Source organism: Hibiscus syriacus, unplaced genomic scaffold (genome assembly GCF_006381635.1).
Source record: "Hibiscus syriacus cultivar Baekdansim isolate YM2019G1 unplaced genomic scaffold, ASM638163v2 tig00110678_pilon, whole genome shotgun sequence".
Lineage (NCBI taxonomy): Eukaryota > Viridiplantae > Streptophyta > Magnoliopsida > Malvales > Malvaceae > Hibiscus > Hibiscus syriacus.
In genome coordinates, this window is record NW_024062822.1 from 684424 (window position 1) to 709665 (window position 25242).

The window sequence follows — 25242 nt, forward strand, 5'->3', positions numbered from 1 at the left end:
GTCATGTACCCTACACTGTATTATGGAAGTACCAAAAGGGAGCTTAGCGAAGAAGACACGAATCGCATACAGAATTTATACTATTATACGCCACACCTGGAGTTAGGGGAACCTATGTAGCTTTCAGGACCTTGGGAAGCTTGGTTTTTAATTTTCGTATTAAATAAGTGATCAGCACAGTTTGGAAGATTACAATATGTAAACGTTAAGGCTTCGTTCCTTTGTCATGTATGTCGTCTGCTGGTTTTTAAGTTGTTGTAATTGCATGTGCTACCCTAGTGCATTACGAAAGCTTCGAAATTACTATGACATCTCTCTTAAGGTTGGGCATGAGACAGGTTGTGTCGACTTTTTTATCATTTTGAATTCTAATCCATCTCGATCCAATTCAACTGTTGGTGATCTTTTATCCGACTTGAATATGAAAAAGATAAATATATATCTTCGATCAATAATGGTTATTTTACCTGGACTCAACGGATTTCAACTTGACCTGACCTGACCTGATTTATTATTTTAACAATTCGAGTTTGAGTTGTATTTTCTTAAGGGTGGTGTCGGGTCTGATTAATGATAAAAAAATTCAATCCAACTTGACTCAACATAATATTATAATTATCTCTTATATATTTAGGGATAATTGTAATAATCTCTTTTTTCTATATTGTTTTTCAAATAAGTCTCCATTTTATCTAGTAAGTAAAAATAATTATATATATTTAGGTTGGATCAAAACGGATACAGTTTTGATTTAAAAATCAAGTAAATTCCAAATACGGGTGAATGAGTTTAATTTTAGAGTTGAGTTCGAGTGGGCTAAAAACCTTACTTGACCCGTGAACATCCATATGACTCTGACTCAGCACAATTAATTTTTTACTTATTTTTATTACAAAATAGGAAGATAATTAAAATATATATTAAAATGATTATATTAATTATATTAAATATGTAGGGAAAAATATACTATTATCTCATGTCATATCAGATATTTTTTATCCCAAATCTAACTAGAACAACCCAAACGTAAACTTAAAATTAAAAAAAAACTTATAAATTAAGTCGAGTTAAAATTTTGAACAATTTTACTATCCCAGTCTCTACTCTCTACCGGTATATAAGAAGTAGAAGGGGGGGGGGGAATATAACAAATACATAACAAATAGAGCCATGGCCATGTTTGTAGCATATAAATGCTCGGTCCACATCTTCACATCTATGTATAGAACTAATATCCCATCATTAATTTATGAATTTTTTTTAATATATTCTAAGAAACCAAAGTATTTCTACATCCTCATTAATTTCTGGCTCTATCTATTTTGTTTCTAATTCAATCTCTCAATGACGATGAAGTTGTATGGACTTGCAATGTCTACATGCACCTCCAAGGTTATAACCTGTCTCCACGAGCATGGTGCAGAATTTGAGCTCGTCCCTGTCAATCTCCAAAATGGTGAACACAAACAGCCTGCTTTCCTTGCCAAGAATGTAATTATCCATATTCCGTTTTGTTTATTTTTCTGCTGCATCTTTAAACCATGACTCGTATCCTAAATTTATTTATGAAAGTATATGCAGCCCTTTGGTCAGATCCCCGCACTAGATGATGGCGACCTAACTCTCTTTGGTAAGTTCTTTTCAAAATGAGCCTATGCCCTATTTAAGGAGGTTCATGGATCGTCGGGTCGGGTTAGTTCGAGTTTTTGACCTATTTGAATTTAATCTAAAAAATAAACCTCTTCACTTTTATCCGATTTAACTCGAGATTTAAGAGGATGATAGGACTATAAACGAGTCGAGTCGAGTTTGAGTATTGTTGAGCAACTCGAAAACTCTAAAATAGAGTTCGACTCATCTCAAAAATCCGTGAGCCTAAATTTTCAACCTCGACTCGAACTTGAAATCATGAATTGATGCTCGAAAAATCTTGCCAAAGCTCAAAATAAAAAAATCTTGAACTTAACTCGGTTAAAGCCCAAACTCGAACATAAACCTTAAGTACATGAAAACCTTATATTCTACTACATTTTTAAAAAAACAAACACATAAATGTTTAATATTATTAATAATTTAATCCTTTTTAAAATAAAAATTTTAATAAATAATTTTTCAAGTTGCTCGAGCTTTTCGAGTCTAGTATCAAGTAGTTTGTTTCATCTCGTTAAGAACTCGAGTCAAGTCAATTCGAGTTGAGTATTTATCGGGCGTTGACTGAGTCAATCTTGAGTTGCTCATGACATGTCTCGTCTCATTTACAGTCCTAGAAAGATCCCACCTAATCAGAAATCTAACTCAATTTTTTAGGTCAATATTCACACTCATTCCAACTTATATATATATATATTAGAACCTAATTGAAAGAAATAAAAAAATGTGTTATAATAACTTTGAATATATAAAGGATAATCATAATATCATGTCGGATCAAATTTTCTCACTGTCAACTCAAACCTAAATCTTAAAAAGTTTGATCTAATCCGAATTCAAACTTTAAAAATAAAGAACTAATCTAATTAAATCGAAATCCATCAAATTCGTGTGAAATGCGGATCCTAATTCTACCTTAATTTTGTTTCATTAATGTTTGTATGTACCCTTGAAAAAAAAAACAAGAATCCAGAGCAATCTCAACATATGTGGCTGAAAAATTCAAAGGAAGCGGTTGTGATCTTCTGAGAAGCCAAAACCCTAAAGAAGCTGCACTGGTGAAGGCGTGGATGGAGGTGGAATCCCAGCAATTCAGCCCCGCGATCAGCTCGATATTCTACCAATTCATCATCGTGCCCAGTATGTACGGTGGCTCACCAAACCAAATGATCATCGACGAGAGCTCGGCGAAGTTAGGCAAAGTGTTGGATGTGTACGAGAAGAGGTTGAGCAGCAGCAAGTACCTTGCCGGAGATTTTTATAATTTGGCCGATCTGCACCACCTCTCTTATATATACTATCTGATGAAGACTCCGTATGGGAAACTGATCAACGAACGCCCTCGTGTTAGGGCGTGGTGGGAAGATATTTCTTCCCGGCCGGCTTTCAAGAAGGTGGCTGCCGGCTTAACTTTGGGTGACAAAAACTAGTGTCGGATAAATCGTCGGTGAAGATAAAATCAAGGGCTAGGATTATCCTATTGAAGTAAGGGCATTTTGCAGTCCGTAGTTGAAGTGTTCACTGTTTCATTTCTTCTTTGAAAATAATTAAACGCTTCATTTCATAAAAGGATAAAGCAGTGATTGATTGATCCAAGCTCATTAATATGGCGTCTTTGAACATATTATTTTATTATTTAAAATTTTTAAGTAGATAATAGCGACCTACTCTTAGTTTGATCATGTAAAGTTTAGATGTGTGAATATTATGATCAAGTGGATGATATAATTTCTCTCTAAAAAAAATATTTAAGGACGGTTTGGAACTATAAACCTTGTATCAAACTCATAATAGAGGACTGAGATTAGAGTCTAGCATTTGTAACTCCCACTAGATCTTTAATTTTTTTCAACAAATATAATTTTATTAAAATCATCATAAAGTCTTAATTAAAAAAACGCCTTGTTAAAGATCTCTAAATCTATATGAAAGAAAAAAAATACATTAAAAAAAAATATCTCGTTAAAGATCTCTAAATTTATATAAAAGAAAAGAGTACATTAAGAAAGAATGTCTCGTTAAAGATCTCTTTTTAACGAGATATTCTCACTTAATCAATATTTTAAGAAAAGAATGCATTAAAAATTTCTAAACCTATATGAAATAAAGAGTATATTCACCCAATAAATTGTAAGATCTTAAAGTCCTTATTATCTTTAGGATCATATTATGACGGGTGTTGAAGCATGGCTTATCTATTGTTGAAGGAATGGTTAAATTTCTAAGAGAATATTCTTTATTAAGTAATATGTGCTTTCGTGGTCTAGTGAATCCAAACTCCAATAATGGGAGAAAAAAGATGATTTGTCTAAGAAATCTTCTTTTCAGTTGTCGCACGATATAACGATCGAGTTGACGTTTTATGTCCGTAACACATTTATAAAATTCAATTTAAAAAAAATAATAATTTTGTTTAAAATTTTATTGTTTGAATGAATTGATTAAATAAGTCACATAATTTCATTGTATAGAATAAATGAATGAATTATAATTTAAATAATAACAAAAAAGTATGATGTACGAATATAAAGCTAGTCATAGGAACAAGTTGCGTTTAGGGGAGTGGGATGCCCATTATTATTATTTTGTCACCATTAAAATAAGGGTGAGCAAACTCGACTCTACTCGAAAAATTAATTTTTTTCAATTTCTAGTTGTTTGAGTCGAGTTATTCAAGTTAACTTAAATTATAAATTCGGTTTTCAAGTTCGAGCAGAGTTGAAATTTTGAGTTTTCGAATTACTCAAAAAATAAAAAATTTGACTCAGTACTTTGACAATTTTACGATTTAGTCCCTTATTTCATTATTTATTCAATTCCTCCTTCATTTTAAGTTCATTTTTATCACATTTGAACCACATACTCCTAAACCATAGTAAAATACATGTGTACTTTCAATTCCTCTTTTTGATAACAAATTTTTTATTTTTCAATTTAGTCCTTCAATTTTTCATAATCTCCTTATTTCTTCAATTTGTGATTTATTTTAAGTCACTTTTTACCAAATTTGAACAACATACTCATATACCACAATAGAATACCTATATAAATTTAATTGTTATTTTTAACTAAAGATATATTGTTTTTTTATTTAGTCCCTAAACTTTGCATTTTACTCAATTTGGTCTTTTGACTACAATTGTTTTCATATCCTTTCTTCTCATCAATTCCTTGACTCATTTATACTCTCATCAATATTTTACCCTCAAAATAATTTCTTTAAAATATAATATTATTAATATATTTCATAATTTTAGATTGTATTTGATATATTAAATAACATTATAATATGAAATAATATATATATATATATATATATATATATATTATTGTTAGATAAAGTAAAAAAATTGAAACAAATCATTTTCATAATACTATAAATAATTATAATAAAATTAGTGCATAAACTCAAATAACTCGACTTGAATAAACTCAAATTTCTTAAACTCTAATCGACTCGAAAAATTTCAAGTTAAGTTAGAGTTGTAAAATACGACTCATCAACTCGAATAACTCAAAATTTTTTGACTCGACTCGATCGAATTCGCACCCCTACTATAAAGTATAATAAACCAAACCATTTCTACCCAGGGTGGATGCACTAAGCCCGGCCAAGTGCATTCCATTATTTAAGAGAAAAGGTAAATTTAGTTTAATATAATAAGAAAAAAAATAAAAATAATTTTTGCATACCCATTATTTTTAAAAAAGAATATTAAAATTTTGAATTCTTTCATTCTTAAATTTCTAGATTCATCATGTTCCTGCCTATTTTTGCAGTTTTCCAAGGTGTGATTTGTTTCTAATGAAACATTACCATTTGTCCTTCCTTACTTTTTCTTTTCACCTTTCTCATATAATATATATTAAAATAGAACTCTATGGTACAACCTCTTATTATAAAGTTAATATAAATCGCGACTAAAATATTATAGAGTAACATAACATTTTAGGTCGCGCAACATAAAATATTAATTTTTTTTTATTTTTTCGGTTGCAAATATATTTAAAGTTACAACCAAAAATATTATCATTTTCATAATATTTTAGGTTGCAACGGAAAATGTTAAAAAATATGATCTTTTAGATTGCGTTCAACCTAAAATATTATGTTGTTTATTACATTTTAAGTCGCGCTTTATAATATTTTAGATCACATATTTTTTTAGCCTCATATTAGGCTGTTGCACCCCATAACTCTTTGTTAAAATAATTAATCTTTAGTTGAATAAATACCTTGGCTAACCTTATCAGCCCATTGTAATAAAAATGAAATGATGAAAAACGAAAACTAATGCATCCACGTCAAGTTTTCTTAATTATTATAATTAAATTTATTACTATAATGATTTAAAATAATGAAACATGACCTGTTAAAAATATTTCTAAATTCTTATACTTGTCGAGGAATAATCCAAGTTGTCACTAGTTTATTTTTAATGCAATTGGTTTGCTAAGCTGTCCCTGTCCCTAACTAGCATTCAATTATTAAGCATAAGCCGGAGTTTATATATTAATGCAAGCACACAAAAAAATGCACCAACCATAATACGAAATTATTTGTTTGATAAACTATAAGCACTAGATTTGTTAAACAAAATAACTAAACTCATAAAGTTTTGATTCGAGATGAAATGGGAATTTAATACATTTTACGCCTAAGTTTTACGTCCGACAACTTCACCTTGGGGATCTGTATCATATCCCCAACATCCAGAACCTGTTGGCGACGCCGGCGAAGAAGCTGTTCGAATCGCGGCCGCATGTCAGCGCTTGGGTGAAGGAGATCACTGCTCGGCTGGCGTGGTCCAAGGTTCTCGCTATGCAGAAACAGTGAAAACACTCTTCAGTGCTGTTCAGTACTACATGTTTTTAATGAATAATTCTGGGTTTTCAGTGTTTGTGTTTCAATGGCTTTTGAGTGTCGTCTTCTTCTACCTTCGATGTGGAGATTGATGGTTTGATGCTTTGGTGCATCTTCTTGTGTGTTGTATCTTTGTGTGCCGTTCGCCACACTGCCTTCAAATTTCATGTTGAAGGCTTAGAGGCTGTGTTTCATCTCATCTATTGCTAATACAACCTACACTTTACTTCCTTTTTTCCGATAACTTTAGTCTTCGGATGCCAGCCAAAATAAAATAGGGCAAATTACGAGTTTAATACTTATATTATCAGTTTTGATATGTTTTAGTATCTTAGTTTTCAATTTTTTTTCAAAGTTATATTTAAAGTTTAATTTTTGTTTCATTTTAGTACTCCTATTGAAAGTTTAACGTTAAGTTTTGAAAAAAATAAAATGGACTAAAATTGATAGTTTATGTACTAAATGTATTAAGTTTTTAACGGCGGATATTAAAATGAAACAAAAATGAAACTTTAAGTATGATTTTAAAAAATTAAAAATTTAAGTATTAAAATTGATAAAAATTGATAGTATAGTTACTAAAAATAAAATTTACCCAACAAATAAAATATTCAACCATTGAATATATTATTTCTTAATTATTTTTTATATAATAATGTTGATAATGCGATGGCGACTATATTTTTGCACTGAAGTCGCGCAACATTCAGAAAAAAAAAATCAATATGGTTAATTACGTTAAATACAACTTAAATTTAAGTGATGTATTATTTATATCACTAGATTTTACATTTTTTAATTATATTATTAAACTTTGGTTTTAATTTAATTATACTTTTGAACCATTAAAATCCAAACGATATGATGAAATTAACAAAACAATATTATTTTATTGCGACTATTAACGCCTAAAACGACTTCCTTTTAGGCACTAAAATTTAGGAAAGTATATATTTTGCCTATAAGTTTTTAAACACATCGTTTTTTTGGTATTGCACTTTTTCCGTTACCGTTGGCTACCAATCACCATTCATCATTAATCATCTTTTGTGGCAATATTAGTACTAAAATATTTGTATTTCACTAATCTTTCTTCTCTTATGATTAGTTTTTCACATAACCCACTCAAATCGATGAAATTAAACAAAAAAAAATCTATCGTATTTTAGAAGTTTTGGGCTTTTTATATTTTAGGGATTTTGGATGTTTATTTGAAAATTCATACGGTGGGAAGTATTATTTCAATAAGACAAATAACATATCTCAAAATCAACATTATATTGATCATGAAAAGAGATCGGAGTATTAACATGTCGAACTTTTAAATGGATTTTCATTAATTTCGGGCGAATTTCATGGAAAACTACTCCTAAGAGAAGAAAGATGAGTGAAAAGCAAATGTTTTTATGTTGATCTTGTCAATCAAATATGGTTGATGATGGGTGGTATTTGACGGTCAATGATGGCCGAAAAAATACAATGTGCCAAAATTGATAAATCTCTAAAATTCAGTTCCTAAAACGACACGTTTTAGTCATCAATAATCATTACCAAAACGGCATCTTTTTTGTCCATATTTTCACAATGAAGAGATAATTTTTCCATGTCATTGTATTGTTAAAACTTAAAGGCTAGTGATTAATTAAAATCAAAATCGAAGTTTAATGTTATAATTAGAAGAAGAAGAAAACTAAAACTCTAGTGGTATAAACAGCACACCTTCTAAAGTTAAGTAGTATTTGTATAATTTATCCTTATAAATACTCAAAAGTCAAAGAGTTGTTGAGCTGATAATACATCTTTTTATTTTTAAAATATAAATTTTAGGATAAACTATGTATTTAGTATTTAAATTTTCAGTTTTAATCCGTTTTAGTGCTTAAACTTTAAATTTTTCAAAAGCATATATAATGTTTAGTTTTATTTCATTTTAGTATCACACCTTTAAAAACTTAAGGCGTTTAGTACATAAAATATTAGTTTTGGTCTGTTTTAGTTCAAAAATTATCGTTAAATTTTTAATGATAATATTAAAATAAAACAAAAACTAAAGTTTTTAACAGCAAATATTAAAATAAAATAAAAATTAAACTTTAGGTAATGTTTTGAAAAGATTAAAAGTTTAAATATTAAAATAAATTAAAAATGATAGTTTAAATACTAAACACGTAATTTAATCTAAATTTTAGTACGATTTTGATGTGTAATTTAATATTTAATTGTTTTTAACAAAAGAATTGGTCAAAGGGCTGAAGCAGAGAGTGACAATGAGGATGGTTGGGCTAACTGGAGGATTTGCATAGGGGAAGAGTACAGTCTCTTCAATGTTCAAGCACAATAATATTCCCATCGTCGATGCTGACGTCATCTCTCGTGTATTTTCTCCTACTATAACTTTTCCTTTCTTCGTTTTTGCACACCACATGTTCGATCAAATTACAATTAGAAAAAATAAGGGGAAAAAAGAATGTGGTACTACTAGTTTTTTTTTTTGCAAGGATGCTTTGAAAAAGGGGTTCGGCGGGTACAAAATGGTAGTGGGGGTATTTGGGCCGGACATTTTACAAGATGATGGCCATGTTGATCGTTTGAAATTGGGCCGGATCGTCTTCTCTGATGCCTCCAAACGTCAACTCCTTAATCGGTAGATTTTTTGTAATATCCTCTTCTATTGTCCTTATTCCGGTTGCCTACTAGTTCTAGAGGCCGGAATTTTAGCTTCACAAATGCTGATAAAAGTTAGAATTTGTAGTGTTGTATTTGTTCTTCTTTAAGTTGGTTTAGAACATGATATTCTCAAGTTGTCGCGATTGTCTTTCGGTTGGGCCCTGAATTAAACTTCGACTTGGAAAATGTGTTGGAGTCACCACCGATCATTTAAAAATATTTAGGTAGATCGGATACCATCTTACCTGATCTGCGTTATACCAGAAATGTGTCGAGCTCGGAAGTCGGTTACGGTCAATGAATGATTAGCACCCTTGAACCGTCCTTTCGGTACCAATTAATTTATCGGTTGTCTTTAATTGCGAAAATTCCAATTTAAATCAAAATAAAAAAAAATCAATTCAAATTACTTACCTTTGAGATTACTATTAAAAAAGGGTCAAAAATAATGTTAGATAAAAAAAAAAAAATCAAGGGACAAACAATTAATCGAACACATTTTAACATGTACAAACTCGAATACATCATAACCCATTTTAATACATAGAGAAGTAAAATATTAAACATGACAAATAATTAGTTAAATAAGAAAGCTTTAAAATAAGGATAAGTGAGTTTTAACTCGATTGGTACTTCACTGGTGCAACATAGTGGCATACAAAAGCACATGCAACGTTTAATGTATTAAAAAAAGGAAACATAATCAACCTCAAGTCTGATAATTTGTTCCTCAGTAAAGAGAATTTTGTCCAACAAACAGCAGGGGGCAACAATTTCATTTCTAAGCAAAATTATAACCACAAATACGAAACAAATGTTAACCTTGAAAGTGATCAGATCATTCTATTTCAGCAACACATCGGAGTAAGTTTCCATGAACTCACCGAGCTCAGGATCGGCTCCCAAGCAAGTAGGCATGATATCCCGTTAACATCGGTCTCCGTCAGAAGTTCCTCGAATATCCAAGCCATTCCCGGAGGTGCTCCGACCTGATGTTCCCTACATTTTTTCAGTGAATTGCTTGCACCAGGAAAAAAACAAAGAAAACTCTTTTAGTTCCTTCCATCTTCTGGCAATCAATATAAGCCTCAAGCAAACGAGGGTAAAAAGGGGGAGAAGCGATTTTTGCTTTGATCACGTTTGAAATGTCCACTTCTCGTTGAATTTTAAGAGTGATAGAAGTGGCTTCGGAGATGGCGGAGGCGATGGAGATTAACTCGTCGGATCCAAACGCCGGAACCCGATCGGAAAAACAAAGTCGGGTCTGACAATCGGAAGGAAGGACCGTGTTCTCCAGTGACATTAAGGCGTTGTCTACGTTCTGGTCTCCGACGGAATAGAATCCGTACACTTCATCCATGAAAAACAACGTCCATTTATTGTTAATTTAAAAGGTAAAACTGGAAGATTGAATTTGGTGAATTAGAGTGGCAGCAAGTGTTGGGAAGTGCCCTCTTCAGTTGTCTAACCCCATGCCTCCTTATTGAGAGGCAATTTGCCTTATACCTCTCTCCTTTGAGGCCCCACCCCTGCAAAATACGTGAGGTGAGTGCACAACCAACTCCCCACTAATAGGAACGGTTGAGATACGTGGGGTTGAAGTTGAATGGGTTAAGTGCCGGGTTTAATTTGTTGGAAATGGACCTACAAAAAAATATTAATAATAATAATAATAATAATAATAATAATAAATAAATAAATAATAATATAATAAAATATTTTTGTAAATCCGGACAAAAACGGATGTCTACACTCAAATAGTCTCTTATGGTGCTGATGTCATCAAATTCTGTTACTTTGGTGATGTTTCATTTCATCTAGGCTAAATGCCAGGAATGTCAGTGTCCTTTATCCCTGGAGGTATTCTGGACTGAGGTTTGATATATCATAGTCATTTACCTTGTCTTGGAATTGTGGATTGCATTGATCCAAAATTTGGTTAATTTTCTTCTCGTAGGTTATTGGCTCCTTGTATATCTTCTGGCCTCTTTTTAGAAATTTTGAAGCTTTGGATAAAGGGTTATAAGGTGATCGTTCTTGACATACCATTGCTGTTCGAGGCCAAGTTGAATAAGTGGACAAAACTCATTGTTGTTGCTTGGGTTGATGCTGAAACACAGCTCCGACGACTTATGGGAAGTGATAATTCGACAGCTGAGGATGCCAGAAATAGGATAAGTGCTCAGATGTCTCTAGATTTGAAGAAGAGCCGAGCAGATATAGTGATAGATAACACCGGATCACTTCATGATTTGCAGGAAAAGTTCGGCGACGTACTGTCTCAGGTCAAAAGGCCCTTGACATGGACTGAATTCTGGCTTTCCAGGGATGAAGCCTTATCAGCACTTCTTGGTGTGATAATAGGTGTTCTTGGTCAAGAAACTCTTTTAGAAGTTTATAGGTAACACAAATACAATCACCATCTTCTTGTGGTTTAAAACTGGGTATAACTCTGGTCTTTTCTTGATAAGGAAGTGATGTTGTAGACTTGTAGTATTAAATGACAGCAATTAAGCTTAATTACTCTTATTGTTGCTAGTTTTATATATACGATTTCTCTGCTGCATCTTTTACTTAAAGGTTCTGACAAATTATTTTAAAAGTCATGTAATAGTTGAGCTTTTTCCTTGTGTTATGTACCAAACGTGGCATTCTTTAAATGCGAATCTGAATATATTTTTTTCTGAGACGAAAGACCTCTGATGTAAAGCTGAACTTGCTCCTTAGGATAAGCATACTTTAGAATGGATTTATATATGGCATTGGTTTCTTTTTCCTTTCTAATGTTTTAGAACCATAGAAGTAGATACCTTTTGGTGCTGCTGCAGGCTTACAGGGTTCGCACCAGGCCGAAGATATTTCATTCAGTGGAAAACTATTTCAGCTTGCTTTTTTTCCCAATAATCATCTCCAGGGGAGCTGATATTTTACTTTCTAATTAGAAAGTTCCCTCATGTGCCCATCCCAGTTTCATAATTGAACCTGATTCATCTGTTATTACTCGAATAACATGATCGAGTTTAATTACTACATTTTTTTATTGCCTTGTTTTATGGTTTGATTGTTCTCTACTTGGAATTTATCATCCGAGGTAGTCCTTATTAGAGTTATTCTTCCCAGGTTTTCCGTGCTTCACAATAACTTTTGAAAGTCTAGTGATTGAAATGGTCATCTTAACATTGTTGAGTGACCATTTGTGAATTTTACTCTATTTCATACTAATAGTGAATCTCGGGTGGGATCAATGGTGGTATACGTAAACAGTTCAATTCCCCTCCTATAAATATACTTTATAAGTCGTAATCTTTCTCATTTTTCATCTGTAAAGTCGTTCGTCTCCCCTTTCTCAACACTCCCCCATTCTCTCTCAGAAGATGGCTGCCGATCAAGATGCCGTTGGAGGAGCACTGAAATATAAGGTCCATATGGGTATTTCATCATTTGCTCATTTCTGGTGCATTTAATGGTAGTTTTCTAACTGAGTTGACTCATCCTTTACTGTCTTATAGACATGGGTTTTGAAAGTCCTCATCCATTGTGAAGGCTGCAAGAAGAAAGTCAAGAAAGTTCTTCATGCCATTGATGGTACGTGCGCATGTTACTGTTCCTGGTTCGTTACAAATGGTGATTCTGCTTCAGTTTGCTTCTTGTTTATCTCGTTTTTAATATTTGTTTATTTTTCTCCAGGTGTTTATGAGACGAAGATAGATTCTCAACAGCACAAGGTGACGGTCCTTAGCAGCGTGGATGCAGAAACGCTCATCAAGAAGCTGACCAAGTCTGGAAAACAAGTCGAGCTTTGGCCGGAATTAAAGCCTGAAAAGAAAGACAAAAATCCCGGCAAAAAAAACAACAATAACAAACAGAAAGATGGCGGCGGAGAAGCCGGTGGTGGTGGTGGTGATGATAATCATGACACAAACAATAATAATTCAGCAGAGAAACCGAAACCAGCCAGCGCCGCCACTAAAGGCACTGCCAGAGATAACCAGCATGACCAAATGGGAGGCAAAAGCGAGGAACTCGACCCTACACAAAGTTCTAGTGGTGCTACCAATGGAGGTAATAAAAAGAAGAAAAAGAAAGGCCAAAAAGCCAACCCTAGTCCCAACGGCGATACTCAATCGGCCGTGGCACCTTCGGACCATGCACCAATCAATCCGAGCCCTCGGATTCAGCCAATGTACCCTTACACGCCTCTGCTCTATGGCTTTCCATTTTGTGGGGTAAGTTACAACACCACTTACCCTAGCTCAAGCTCCTTATATTTCTCCCCTACAATGCATTACGTGCCACCAGCTCCAGCGTCCGATCCAAGCGATAAATTCAGTGAGAATTATTACTACCATGACGATGATGAAAGTGGCTGCTCAATCATGTGAAACAAGGGATTAATCATGTATGCAAATTTGAAAGGAAAAAAAAGGCACTTTTGCTTAGGGAGAAATCAAAAGCTGTTCTTACTTTTTATTGGGGTTTGGAGGGTTTTATAGTTATTAGCTTGTCTTTATTTACGTTGTTTGTAATAACTTTTCTTTTGGGGTTTCGCTATTAAGGACTATAAGCCCTTTTTAAGGGGTGTTGTAGGGTCTAATTTCTCCTCTTTTTCTTATTTATAAATGAAGAAATTTTGTTAATACTCTCTCTCTCTCTCTCTCTCTCATTTTCCCATATGTATGAAAGAAATGGTTGAAGATATCTATTCTCTATATATGTTCTTTTGGCTAAAACATTTTGGTATTTTACTAATGTCTTTTGCTTTCAACATGAAGGGATATTAGTGGGTTCTCACGTCTCCCAAAATAAAGAAAATGTTTGTTTATTTTCAAATTTATATATACATTTTCCTTCATATCCATTGCAATACAGAATTCTCTTTTGTTTACAACCATTTTAGCAAAATAAAGTAAAAAAAAGAGAGACTTTTTTAATAATACTATATAATTATAAAATCATATTTATTTTAAAAATAATATTTTCATAACTTAAACCACTTAATAAATTTAAAGATAAACTACACATTTAGTAACTATCAGTTTTGATCCGTTTTAGTATCTAAACTTTTAATTTTTTCAAAATCATACCTAATGTTTAGTTTTTGTTGTATTTTAGTACTCGTTAAAATTTAACACGTTTAGTGCTTAAACTATCAATTTTGGTCTATTTTAGTACCTAAACTTTCAATTTCTTTTCAAAATTTAACTTTAAGTTTTTAACAGGATACTAAAATGAAACAAAAACTAAACATTAGATATGGTTTTAAAAAATAGAAAGTTTAAGTACTAAAATAGACTAAAACTTATAGTTTAGGCACTAAATATGTAATTTACCCTGATTTTGAAAAAGGAATAATAATAAATTTTTTCTTTTATTTTTTGATAACATTATTTATAAAATCTAGTCAAGTACCCCACCTTTCTTTGTCTCTTCTCCAACTCAATCACTTGAAGAATAACACATTGTTTGATTCCCTAAATACCCAATATTTAAAAAAAAAAATCAAAGTTCTTAATAATTATTACTATCTAATTAATATCACGAGCTAACCTAAAAAGGTTGAAAAAGTATACAATTTTATTAATACCAATAATTTAACAATTCATGAACTTTATTATTTTTTTACAAAGCAACCAATTTTTTTTCAAAATAAGAAATATCCCAAATTACAATAAAGATTTACAATCACAACCGTAAATTAAACACATAATTAGTAAAATTTCCTATAATCTTTGAAACAAAACTAGAAACTTAAGATCATATAAGGACCATACAAGGAAAGATTAAAACTAACCAAGAAACTTGAACAAAGATATATACAAGCAGATCTGATTGCATTGAAAAACGAACAACAAAAAAGGATCAAGCTATTGAAAGACCACCGACAAACCACAAATCATACTCGAACGATGTGAAAAGCTATCCACAAACGCAAATCGGATATCCAAATCGAATCCGAGGGTCTAAAGCATAGAAGATCACAAGATATCAGATAAGTGACATATTGATCAGTCGTGGCAATGCTAAATCAACCCTTAGAAAAAGGTAAATGAAAAAACAACTAAAATCGAAAAAACATGCCAAAAAGAATAAGAAAATGTGTCATAAAGGCTGAGAAAAATGTGCAACACGGGCAGATTTATTGGAAAAAAAAATATCGACATCGGTAACTAACATTAAAGTTGGTGTCACCGTCGATCAATAAAGACGAAAAAGAAAAGAGATGAGTGGCACACCAATAAGAGATGAGCGGCACACCAATAAGAGAAAACTAGATTTTTTCTAGTGCTCAATAAATTAATGAAATAAATTTAATTCATTAATTTTATTAATTTAATTGATATTTGAGATACAACATATTGTTGTTGGGAATAAAGAAATCATAGATAAATTAATGAAGAGTTGAGAACAATTATTTATTTAAAAGTTTAAAATTATTATTATTATTATTATTATATATATATTAATAATTTATTTTTTTATAAAATTTATAGGACTAAGAGACACGACAACATGAAGATATGGTAAGATCTTTGTTTTGAAAGCCTCAAGTAGAAACTGAGGGAAAATGCAAGGACACATATTATATCCTTTGCTTTGTTTAAGGGTAAATTATACCTTTAATATTTAAACTATCATTTTTTGTCTGTTTTGATATCTAAACTTTCACTTTTTTAAAATCATACCAAACATTTAGTTGTTGTTATGTTTTAGTACCTCACCGTTAAAAACTTAACGAATGATTTGCACATGGTGGCTTTTTATGGGTAAATCACATCATTCATCGCTCAACTATCTTCTCACTCTTATTTTGGTCATTAAAGTTTAAATTGTTTTTAATTTAATTACTTAATTCAAATTACTCGTACTTAATTTAATTACTCTAACTTTCAAACTTATTTTTGTAATTATATATTAATAAAATAACATTCCCTCTGTCTCGTTAAATCTGTCCACTGTTGACTTTTTTTGTCAATTTTTTTTAACTTTGACTCATCATTATTTAAAATTTATTATTGATAAAACTATGAAAAAATATATTTTAAAAACCTTAAATCAAGTAGTTTTTTAATATGTATTTCATAAAATTTAATTGTTTAAAATATTTAAAATAATCATGGTCAAAGTTAAAAATTTTGACTTTTTGAAATTCAATAATGGACACATTTAGTGGGACGGAGGGAGTAATAAAAATGTCATGTTACAAAAATTATTAATAAAATAAATTAGAGTGATTAAAATAGGAGCATTTTGAAAGTTGAGTAGTTAAATTAAAAATTTTTATACTTTAGTACCAAAATAGTAGTGAGAAGATAGTTGACTGATAAATAATGTAATTTACCAATAAAAATGCAGCGTCGTTAAGTTTTAAGCGACGAGGTACTAAAATGGAACAAAAACGAAACGTTAGGCATGATAAAAAATTTAAAAGTTTGAGTACTAAAACGGACCAAAACTGATAGTTTAGATAAAAAAACACTTATAGTTTAGATAATAAACACGTAATTTACTGTTGTTTTTATTACCAAATTTGACCCTTTCATTTTAATTGAATTTGATGTCGGAATAAATAAATTTTAAAATTAATTATCACTCCACTTAATATTATTTACTAAATAAATTTTAATAAATATTATTATGTAAAATATTTTCTTTACTCATTGTTATATAAAAAAATTATTTAAAATTCTATTAAAAACTAGGGTAAACTATACCAAAGACCACCCAACTATAGCCCCTTTTCATTCCGACCACTATTTTTGAATTCTTGTCAATCAGACCACCTAATTATTTAAATGCATTCAATCAGATCACTAGTCGTTAACGGTTAACCATTAACAGAAGTGTTAATGTGACAGTTAGTAAAATTGATATAATTTACATTTAGTCCTTACTACTTACACAATCTATAAAGTGATCATGATTTTAAATTAATTCAATATATTTAATCCTTTAATTATATAATGACACGTGTCAGAATATCATTGGATGACTTTTATTAATTTAAAAGAAAACAAATTGAAACAAATGTGCTGACATTAAGGGTAGGGAGAATCAAACCTCTACCCCTTGGATGATAAGGAACCAGCTCAAACACTGCCCTAAGGTTATTTTTTGACATAATTCTCACATCAACTAATATTTATCTTATAATATAATGAAGGTTAGAACAATAAAAACACAACAACACTAAAATGACTCAAATCAGGTCAAATATAAACAATATATTTTAAAATATATTATTTTTTGGGTGGTTCAAACATAATAAATATATTATGTTGACCATCTAAAATATAATAAAAATAGAAACAACACTAAAATGACTTGATTCAAATAAATTAATATTTTAAAATATATTGTTTATATTCAACCCTCCCCACCAAGATAATATATTGTTTATATTCGACCTGCCTCGACTTGATTCGAATAAATTAATATTTTAAATAGTTGAAATAATATTTGACCCATATTGAGTTTAAGTAAAAATATATTATTTTAACCATTTAAAATATAATAAATAATTATAAGTATATTATTTCAACTATTTTAAAATATTAATTTATTCGAATCAAGTCGAGGCAGGTCGAATATAAACAATAAATTATCTAGATGGGCCGTGTAACACCCCCAGACCCGTACCCGACCCGAATACGAGTATGAGGTGTCACATTGACTTTTCAAACTTAGACTCTTGACAAAATTCAAATAAAATTTAAAACTTTCATTAAAGTAAAAGCGGTTTATTTACATAAATTGACCACAGTAACCAAAATCGATCAGAGCATCTTTAACTCAATCAATTAGTGCATGCCAATTATATTCAAAATAACCAAACACATTTAAATCATCTATTTTCTAATCTGAAATTTTGTAAGGGAGATGCTGACCTGTCTTGCTCTTATTCGCTTCTCTTCTCGCTTCTGTAACCTACGTGTGAAACAATCACACACATACATAACTAATTCCTTTTATGCACATTTCATGTAATCATGATAAACCATAAAATGCATCCAAACATATATATATATATATATATATATATATATATATATATATATATATATATATATATATATATATATATATATATACCATTTCCTTTTTACCTATTATTATTATTATTACTCATGTTTAATATATATTATACTTATTGCATTTTGTATATCATATACATACATATTGTTTAACAAAGAAATACCCATATCATCATATAATTTTGGTAACATATTTCCTAACACAAAACATATAAAGCGTATGTAATAAATTTCTCATTATCTCTTTAATAGTCTTATTTTCGTTCTTTATCTTTTAGTCATATGTTCTTGTATCTATTCTTCTTAACCAAGCTATATACACATCACCATCATATCACATATATCATTTCACCATAAAGATTACAAACAAAGCACATAATATCATACAAGGTTCTTTTATATCATCTTCTTTATTAGCCCATGTAAACATGTGAGAACTGTAAATATGTGAGTCTATAGAGGTTGTGCACTAATGTTATCACCACAGCTCGTATAAATGCACCGAAGTGCCACGTAGAATTGCACCTAAGTGCCGCGTAGAAATGCACCGAAGTGTCATATAAGATGTCCCTAAGGACCACATAGAAAATTCCTTTAGATCCATATACATATTCCAAGGACCAAGTATGTGTCTCAAAAGACCTCATAGATGTTCCAAAGGATACATATATGTCCCGAAGAACCGCGTAGACCCTCGACTCTTGGCATGCCAACTATACCCCTAGCTCTCATGACACATATCATGGGCATCATCTTTTATATCCTTTTTCATATTCATGTAAACATATCACATATTCATATAAACTTGTAGCTTCATTCACATATACATTTAATCACATAGTTCATGTAAATTCTCATATCATTTCGTATTCATGTATCACATGGCATATAACACTTCTCTTGTGTTTTATAAACATGTCATATCCTATGACTTATATATTTTCGTATAATTTATACTTTAATCTCTTATATTCAGCTGATTCAATATAATTTAACTTGTTTTTCTTTCTCATATCACATATACTTTCTCTTTCTTATATCTAATGTCATGTATCATATCTTGTAATCGTGTAAACATGTCTCTTTAATGTAATTTACATAGTAATGCCCTATATTTATATCATATAATGATTTAACCTAAGTCATCCTTTATAAAGTTTATAATACATGTTCAAATAGTCTAATTCTATCCTATAAATAATTTCTACTTATCTTATCTCATTTCCCCTTTCACTTACATAATTCATCTATATATACTAATTTAATCTATTTAATTAGTTCAATTTCCCATTACTTCATACATATACTCTTTCATAAAGCTTTGTAGCTCTTCACTTTATAATTCATAAACCATAGTTTCCTTTAACTATATAAATCTTCCCTATATAACTTATGTATCCTTATTTATGTATATGCCCTCGAATTTATACTATCCTCATAGAGTCTTCTAACCTTTCTCGTGTAATCACATATACCATATAATATGACTTATACTTGATTATCTTATGCTCACTCGTTCATTTCATTCCTTATGTCTCTATCATATAATTTATTTCATGTTCTTCCATTATTACATTTTAGTGTTTTACACAAATCCTATAGCATATACAAAGCATATCAATATCTTTAGTTATGCATACATACAATTAATGTAAAATATATAATCACATATAACACATATAATAATAACAACCACATAATCTTATTCATGACTTCATGCATATTATTCTAGGAAATAGACTCATCGCAAGTCCTATTTCCATTAAACAATACATGTCACTATTATGCACTCACCTAGCCTCACTAGTCAATTCCAATCTCTTATCTTTCCCCTTGATCGATCTTACTTGTCAATAATTCCAGAACTTGTTTAGGCTCTAAATCTACATAATTATACATTTTAAGGCAATTATCAGATACATACACCTTGTACTCTGATAGTAACAACTTAAACAAACTTAATAAACTAATATTCACTTTTTCCTTCAGGGGTGTGTCGTAATCGTCTTTCGGTTGTGCCCCGGAATTGGGCTTCGACTTGAAAAATGGATTGGGAGTCGCCATCGATGATTTACTTTACGAAAAGTGGGTTGATCGGATACCTTATTTCTTACCTGATCTGCGTCTTACCAGTGATATGTCAGATCCGGGAGTCGGTTACAGTCAAGGAAGGATTAGCACCCTTGAATCGCCCTTTCGGTACTATGTAATTTCCAGTTGTCTTTAATTAAGAAAGTTGAAATTTTAAATTGAAAAGTAAAATAACGATCCAAAACTTATATTTGATTGATTGAAAATGTACCCTTAAGAAAGTAAAAAAGCCATGTTAGATAAAATGGTAAGAAATTAATTAATTAAATTAAAATGAAAAGAAAACAAATTAAGTAAAATGATAAAATGAAGAAAGCAAAGATAAAATAGTAAGTAATATATATATATATATATATATATATATATATATATATAGAAAAAGAAAAAGAAAATAAATAAAACAAATAAACAAAATAATAATAACAAAGTACGAATAATATATATATATAAAATAAATAAAAAAGTAAATATATATAAATTAACAAATTAAATGACGAAAAGAACATATACACATATAATGGTAAAAAAACCAAATAAAGATAATTACAATATATATATAGTAACAATACTAATAATGATAATAAGTAGTTTAAAAAGAACATACGCATATATATATATATATATATATATATATATATATATATATATATATATATATATATATATATATATAACAAAATAAATAATAAAAATAATACAAGAATAATAAAAGAAAGAGAAAGTAAAAAATAATAATAATAAAATATAAAAATATACATATATAATAAATAAGTAGAATAAAAGGAAATATAATAGTAAAAATAATAATAAATATAATAGTAATAATAAAAATGCAAAGAAAATAAATATATATATATATATATTGGTAATAACGTATATAAATAGAGAAAAATTAAAAAAGTGATAAATTAAAAATAAAATTAGCAAGTATGTATATATATAAAAAAAACTAATTAAGGGATTAAAATGAAAGGAATGAAAATTAAGTGGGTAAATGTCAAAGAACATTGAAGATTAAAACCGGCAAAAATAAAAAAAGTTTTCATTTTTGATAGATTTTCGTACTCTAATTCAAAAAATATAATTTGTTTTTGCGAAATAGCCTTTATGGAGCGTAGATCTGAAATCAAAGTTTCGAAAAAACTCCCTCTGGGTCATCGGCTAAAACATTTATCTTTGGGGTTCTCCAAAGAAAACACGATTAACAACGCATGCAAGTGAAGAGTAAAGAGAAACAAATGAAAGATAAAAAAAAGCTTTCACCTTTATTACTTCGAATCGTTTACAATAGCCTCGAAATCACTTTTTCTTTGCTCGTATTTTTCTGGCGTTCCTTTTGTGTAACTCCTGTCTGTAAATCGTGTGTTACAATAGTGAGTTACAATGACTATTTATAGTGCTTGTGGATCCTATCTTTAGGAGTTTAAATCATAGTAGAACTCTATCATATTTTTAGGAGTTTGAATCCTAGCAAAATTCTATCCTATTTTTATGAGTTTGAATCCTAGTAGGACGAAAAGGTGTGTTGACAGCTGCCCCTCTTTGCCCATAGTCGTGTAACGGGGATAGGGCAAAAATTAAAAGACACACTTTTCGTTCGGTGGAGTTGAAAATTGACTCTGATGTTTCAATAACTCCCTGTCGAATTGAGTTACGGATGACTCCTCCGTCGTGAAGCCGAGTTCATATTGAAATGATATGAAATTGAAGTCGTAGTTCGGAATTTTAATCAGCATGTGGCTTCTCGTTGCCCTTCGGTCTTCTTCTCGGTTTAAAGACCTTGGATCGGAATCGAACTCAGAAATCTTCATTGACAGATAGCTTTTGCTTGAAAATGGTTGCTTGTCACTAAAGAACGGTTAACCCAGGTCCTATTCTCGACTTGAAAACCTCGACTGCAACCGAAAAGTAGTGTGATTGATGTGTCATCGAGCTGAATGGAATCGAACTCGACAATTTTGATGGCAGATAACTCTTCTAGCCTTGAGTTATGCTGTAAATGATGTGCCTTGGAGCTGAGCATAGTCGAACTCAAAGGTCTTTGTTGACAGATACTCCTTCTTTAAGTTGGATATCCTTCGTCGTGAAGTTGAAATCCAATCTAAAGATGGATGATGCTTGTACGATTCCCTTCGTCGTGAAGTTGAAACCGTGGGTGGCCCCTTCGTCGTGAAGTTGAGCCTGAAATTGGATATCATTCGTCATGAAGTTGAAATCCAAGTAATTAGCATTGTTCCGAGTCCAATATCCTCCGTCGTGAAGTTGAAATTGGCTCTGGAACCGGGAAATTGTTTGTTGACAACCAGCTGTCCCTTCGTTGTGAAGTTGAACTTGTGTTGTCTTGAGTCAAATATCCTTCGCTGTGAAGTTGAAATTGACTCTGAATGAAATTTTGTTAACAATCAGCCGCCCTTTCGTCGTGAAGATGATCTTGTGTTGTCTTGGGTCCAAGATCCTTCGCTGAGAAGTTGAAATTGGCTCTGAAATTGGGAAGTTGTTTATTGACAACCAGCGGTCCCTTCGTTGTGAAGTTGAACTTGCGTTGTCTTGAGTCCAATATCCTATGCTGTGAAGTTGAAATTGGCTCTGAAATTGGGAAATTATTTATTGACAACCAGCGGTCCCTTCGTCGTGAAGTTGAACTTGCGTTGTCTGGAATCCAATATCCTTCGTTGTGAAGTTGAAATTAGCTCTAAAATTGAGAAGTTGTTTGTTGACAACCAGTGGTCCCTTCATCGTGAAGTTGAACTTGCGTTGTCTGGAGTCCAATATCCTTCACTGTGAAGTTGAAATTGGCTCTGAAATTGGGAAGTTGTTTATTGATAACCAGCGGTCCCTTCGTCGTGAAGTTGAACTTGCGTTGTCTTGAGTCCAATATCCTTCGCTGTGAAATTGAAATTGGCTCTGAAATTGTGAAATTGTTTGTTGACAACCAGCGGTCCCTTCGTTGTGAAGTTGAACTTGCGTTGTCTGGAGTCCAATATCCTTCGTTGTGAAGTTGAAATTGGCTCTGAAATTGAGAAGTTATTTGTTGACAACCAGCAGTCCCTTCGTCGTGAAGTTGAACTTGCGTTGTCTGGAGTCCAATATTCTTCGTTGTGAAGTTGAAATTGGCTCTGAAATTGAGAAGTTGTTTGTTGACAACCAGCGGTCCCTTCGTTGTGAAGTTGAACTTGCGTTGTCTGGAGTCCAATATCCTTCGCTGTGAAGTTGAAATTGGCTCTGAAATTGGGAAGTTGTTTATTGACAACCAGCGGTCCCTTCGTCGTGAAGTTGAACTTGCGTTGTCTGGAGTCCAATATCCTTCGTTGTGAAGTTGAAATTGGCTCTGAAATTAGAAGTTGTTTGTTGACAACCAGAGGTCCCTTCGTCGTGAAGTTGAACTTGCGTTGTCTGGAGTCCAATATCCTTCGTTGTGAAGTTGAAATTGGCTCTGAAATTAGAAGTTGTTTGTTGACAACCAGAGGTCCCTTCGTCGTGAAGTTGAACTTGCATTGTCTGGAGTCCAATATCCTTCGCTGTGAATTTGAAATTGGCTCTGAAATTGGAAAATTGTTTATTGACAACTAGCGGTCCCTTCATCGTGAAGTTGAACTTGTGTTATCTGGAGTCCAATATCCTTCGTTGTGAAGTTGAAATTGGCTCTGAAATTGGGAAATTGTTTATTGACAACCAGCGGTTCCTTCGTCGTGAAGTTGAACTTGCGTTGTCTGTAGTCCAATATCCTTCGCTGTGAAGTTAAAATTGGCTTCAAAATTGGAAAATTATTGTTGTCAACCAGCCGTCCCTTCGTTGTGAAGTTGAACTTGTGTTGTCTTGAGTGGCACGATATCCTCCGTCGTGGATTTGAAATCGTGGATGTTTGGCTTCGAGCTAGATATCCTTCGTCGTGAAGTTGAAATCCACTCTCGAGCAAATTGTGTTGTTTCGAGAGAAACTTTCAATCTGTCGAGTTGGTCGAAGTGTAGCTTCTTGCTTCTGAGTTAAGCAACCAACATGAATCTTTAAAGGTGCTTTTGAATCGAGTATCCTTCGTCTTGAAGTTGAAACTTTACTCTAAAAGCTGCAAAAAATTATGTATGTGGAAAATGATAAATATGATGCTATAAAATGTATGCATAAGATGCATGTAACATGAATTGGTTATATTTTATCTCCTAAAAAAGGCCTGATAATTTGCATTAGGATGTTGAATCCCCAAATGATGCCCCAATATCAAAAAATGTCCCAATATTTGATGTTGAATCTCCAAAGATGCCCCAAATGTTCCTCATTTCTTGCTTCAGCATTGATTCTAAGCATGAGTTTTGTGTCTAAGAGTCACATGTCATTTACCAAGATCCACTCTAGAGAGACTGTATTGTTTGAAAAAAATGTTTTTCTTTCTTTTTTATTTTCAAAGTTCTGAAAATATCAATAAAGAGTTTCGAAAAATGTTTAATCAAAAGTTTTGAAAATATTGTCTCTTTCACGGTTTTACAATTGAGACGAATCATAAAACTAGAGTTCATTGGATATCAGATGTTTAATTACAATGTTAATCCTTCAATAAATTATAGCTATTTGACACGTGCCAAGATCAAAGCTATCTTTGGGAAATGGTTAAGTAAGGAAAGGATAAAAAGGTCTCAGGTTATTGTGTTTGGTCAAAGGTTTGGCATTTGATGCTCAAAGGTTTGGCATTTGATGCTCAAAGGTTTGATGGGGTAGCTTGCATGCTCCTCTACTGGAAGTGTTCTCCGACTCCCTGCTTTCATAGTCATATTTGGATTGTGCGATGCCTTATCAAGGAATTTGTGTGATCGCCTCAGTTGCACAATTTTTATATTTGAGCTGCCTTTTTAGGTTTTCAACTCGAATCCTCCTTTGGTTTCAAGACGTTATTCAGGATTTACGTCTTGAACCCCCCTTTGTTATTTTTCTCTACCATGCATTAAT

At 31.5% G+C, this 25242-nt stretch overlaps 2 protein-coding genes and 1 pseudogene across 2 annotated transcripts; all 3 read left to right on the forward strand.

Moving 5' to 3' along the window:
* The first annotated feature begins 1344 nt into the window (after window positions 1-1344).
* Window positions 1345-3111, forward strand: LOC120138122 (glutathione S-transferase F13-like). The gene is made up of 3 exons (XM_039153711.1): window positions 1345-1491; window positions 1582-1630; window positions 2617-3111. The coding sequence occupies exons 1-3, from the start codon at window positions 1345-1347 to the stop codon at window positions 3078-3080; spliced, it is 660 nt and encodes a 219-aa protein (XP_039009642.1). The 3' UTR covers window positions 3081-3111.
* Window positions 3112-8781: 5670 nt separating this feature from the next.
* Window positions 8782-11618, forward strand: LOC120138116 (annotated as a pseudogene).
* A 727-nt stretch (window positions 11619-12345) lies between these two features.
* LOC120138183 (heavy metal-associated isoprenylated plant protein 35-like) lies at window positions 12346-13713 on the forward strand. Its single transcript, XM_039153755.1, has 4 exons — window positions 12346-12377; window positions 12510-12600; window positions 12691-12766; window positions 12869-13713. The coding sequence occupies exons 1-4, from the start codon at window positions 12346-12348 to the stop codon at window positions 13561-13563; spliced, it is 894 nt and encodes a 297-aa protein (XP_039009686.1). The 3' UTR covers window positions 13564-13713.
* The last annotated feature ends 11529 nt before the right edge of the window (window positions 13714-25242 follow it).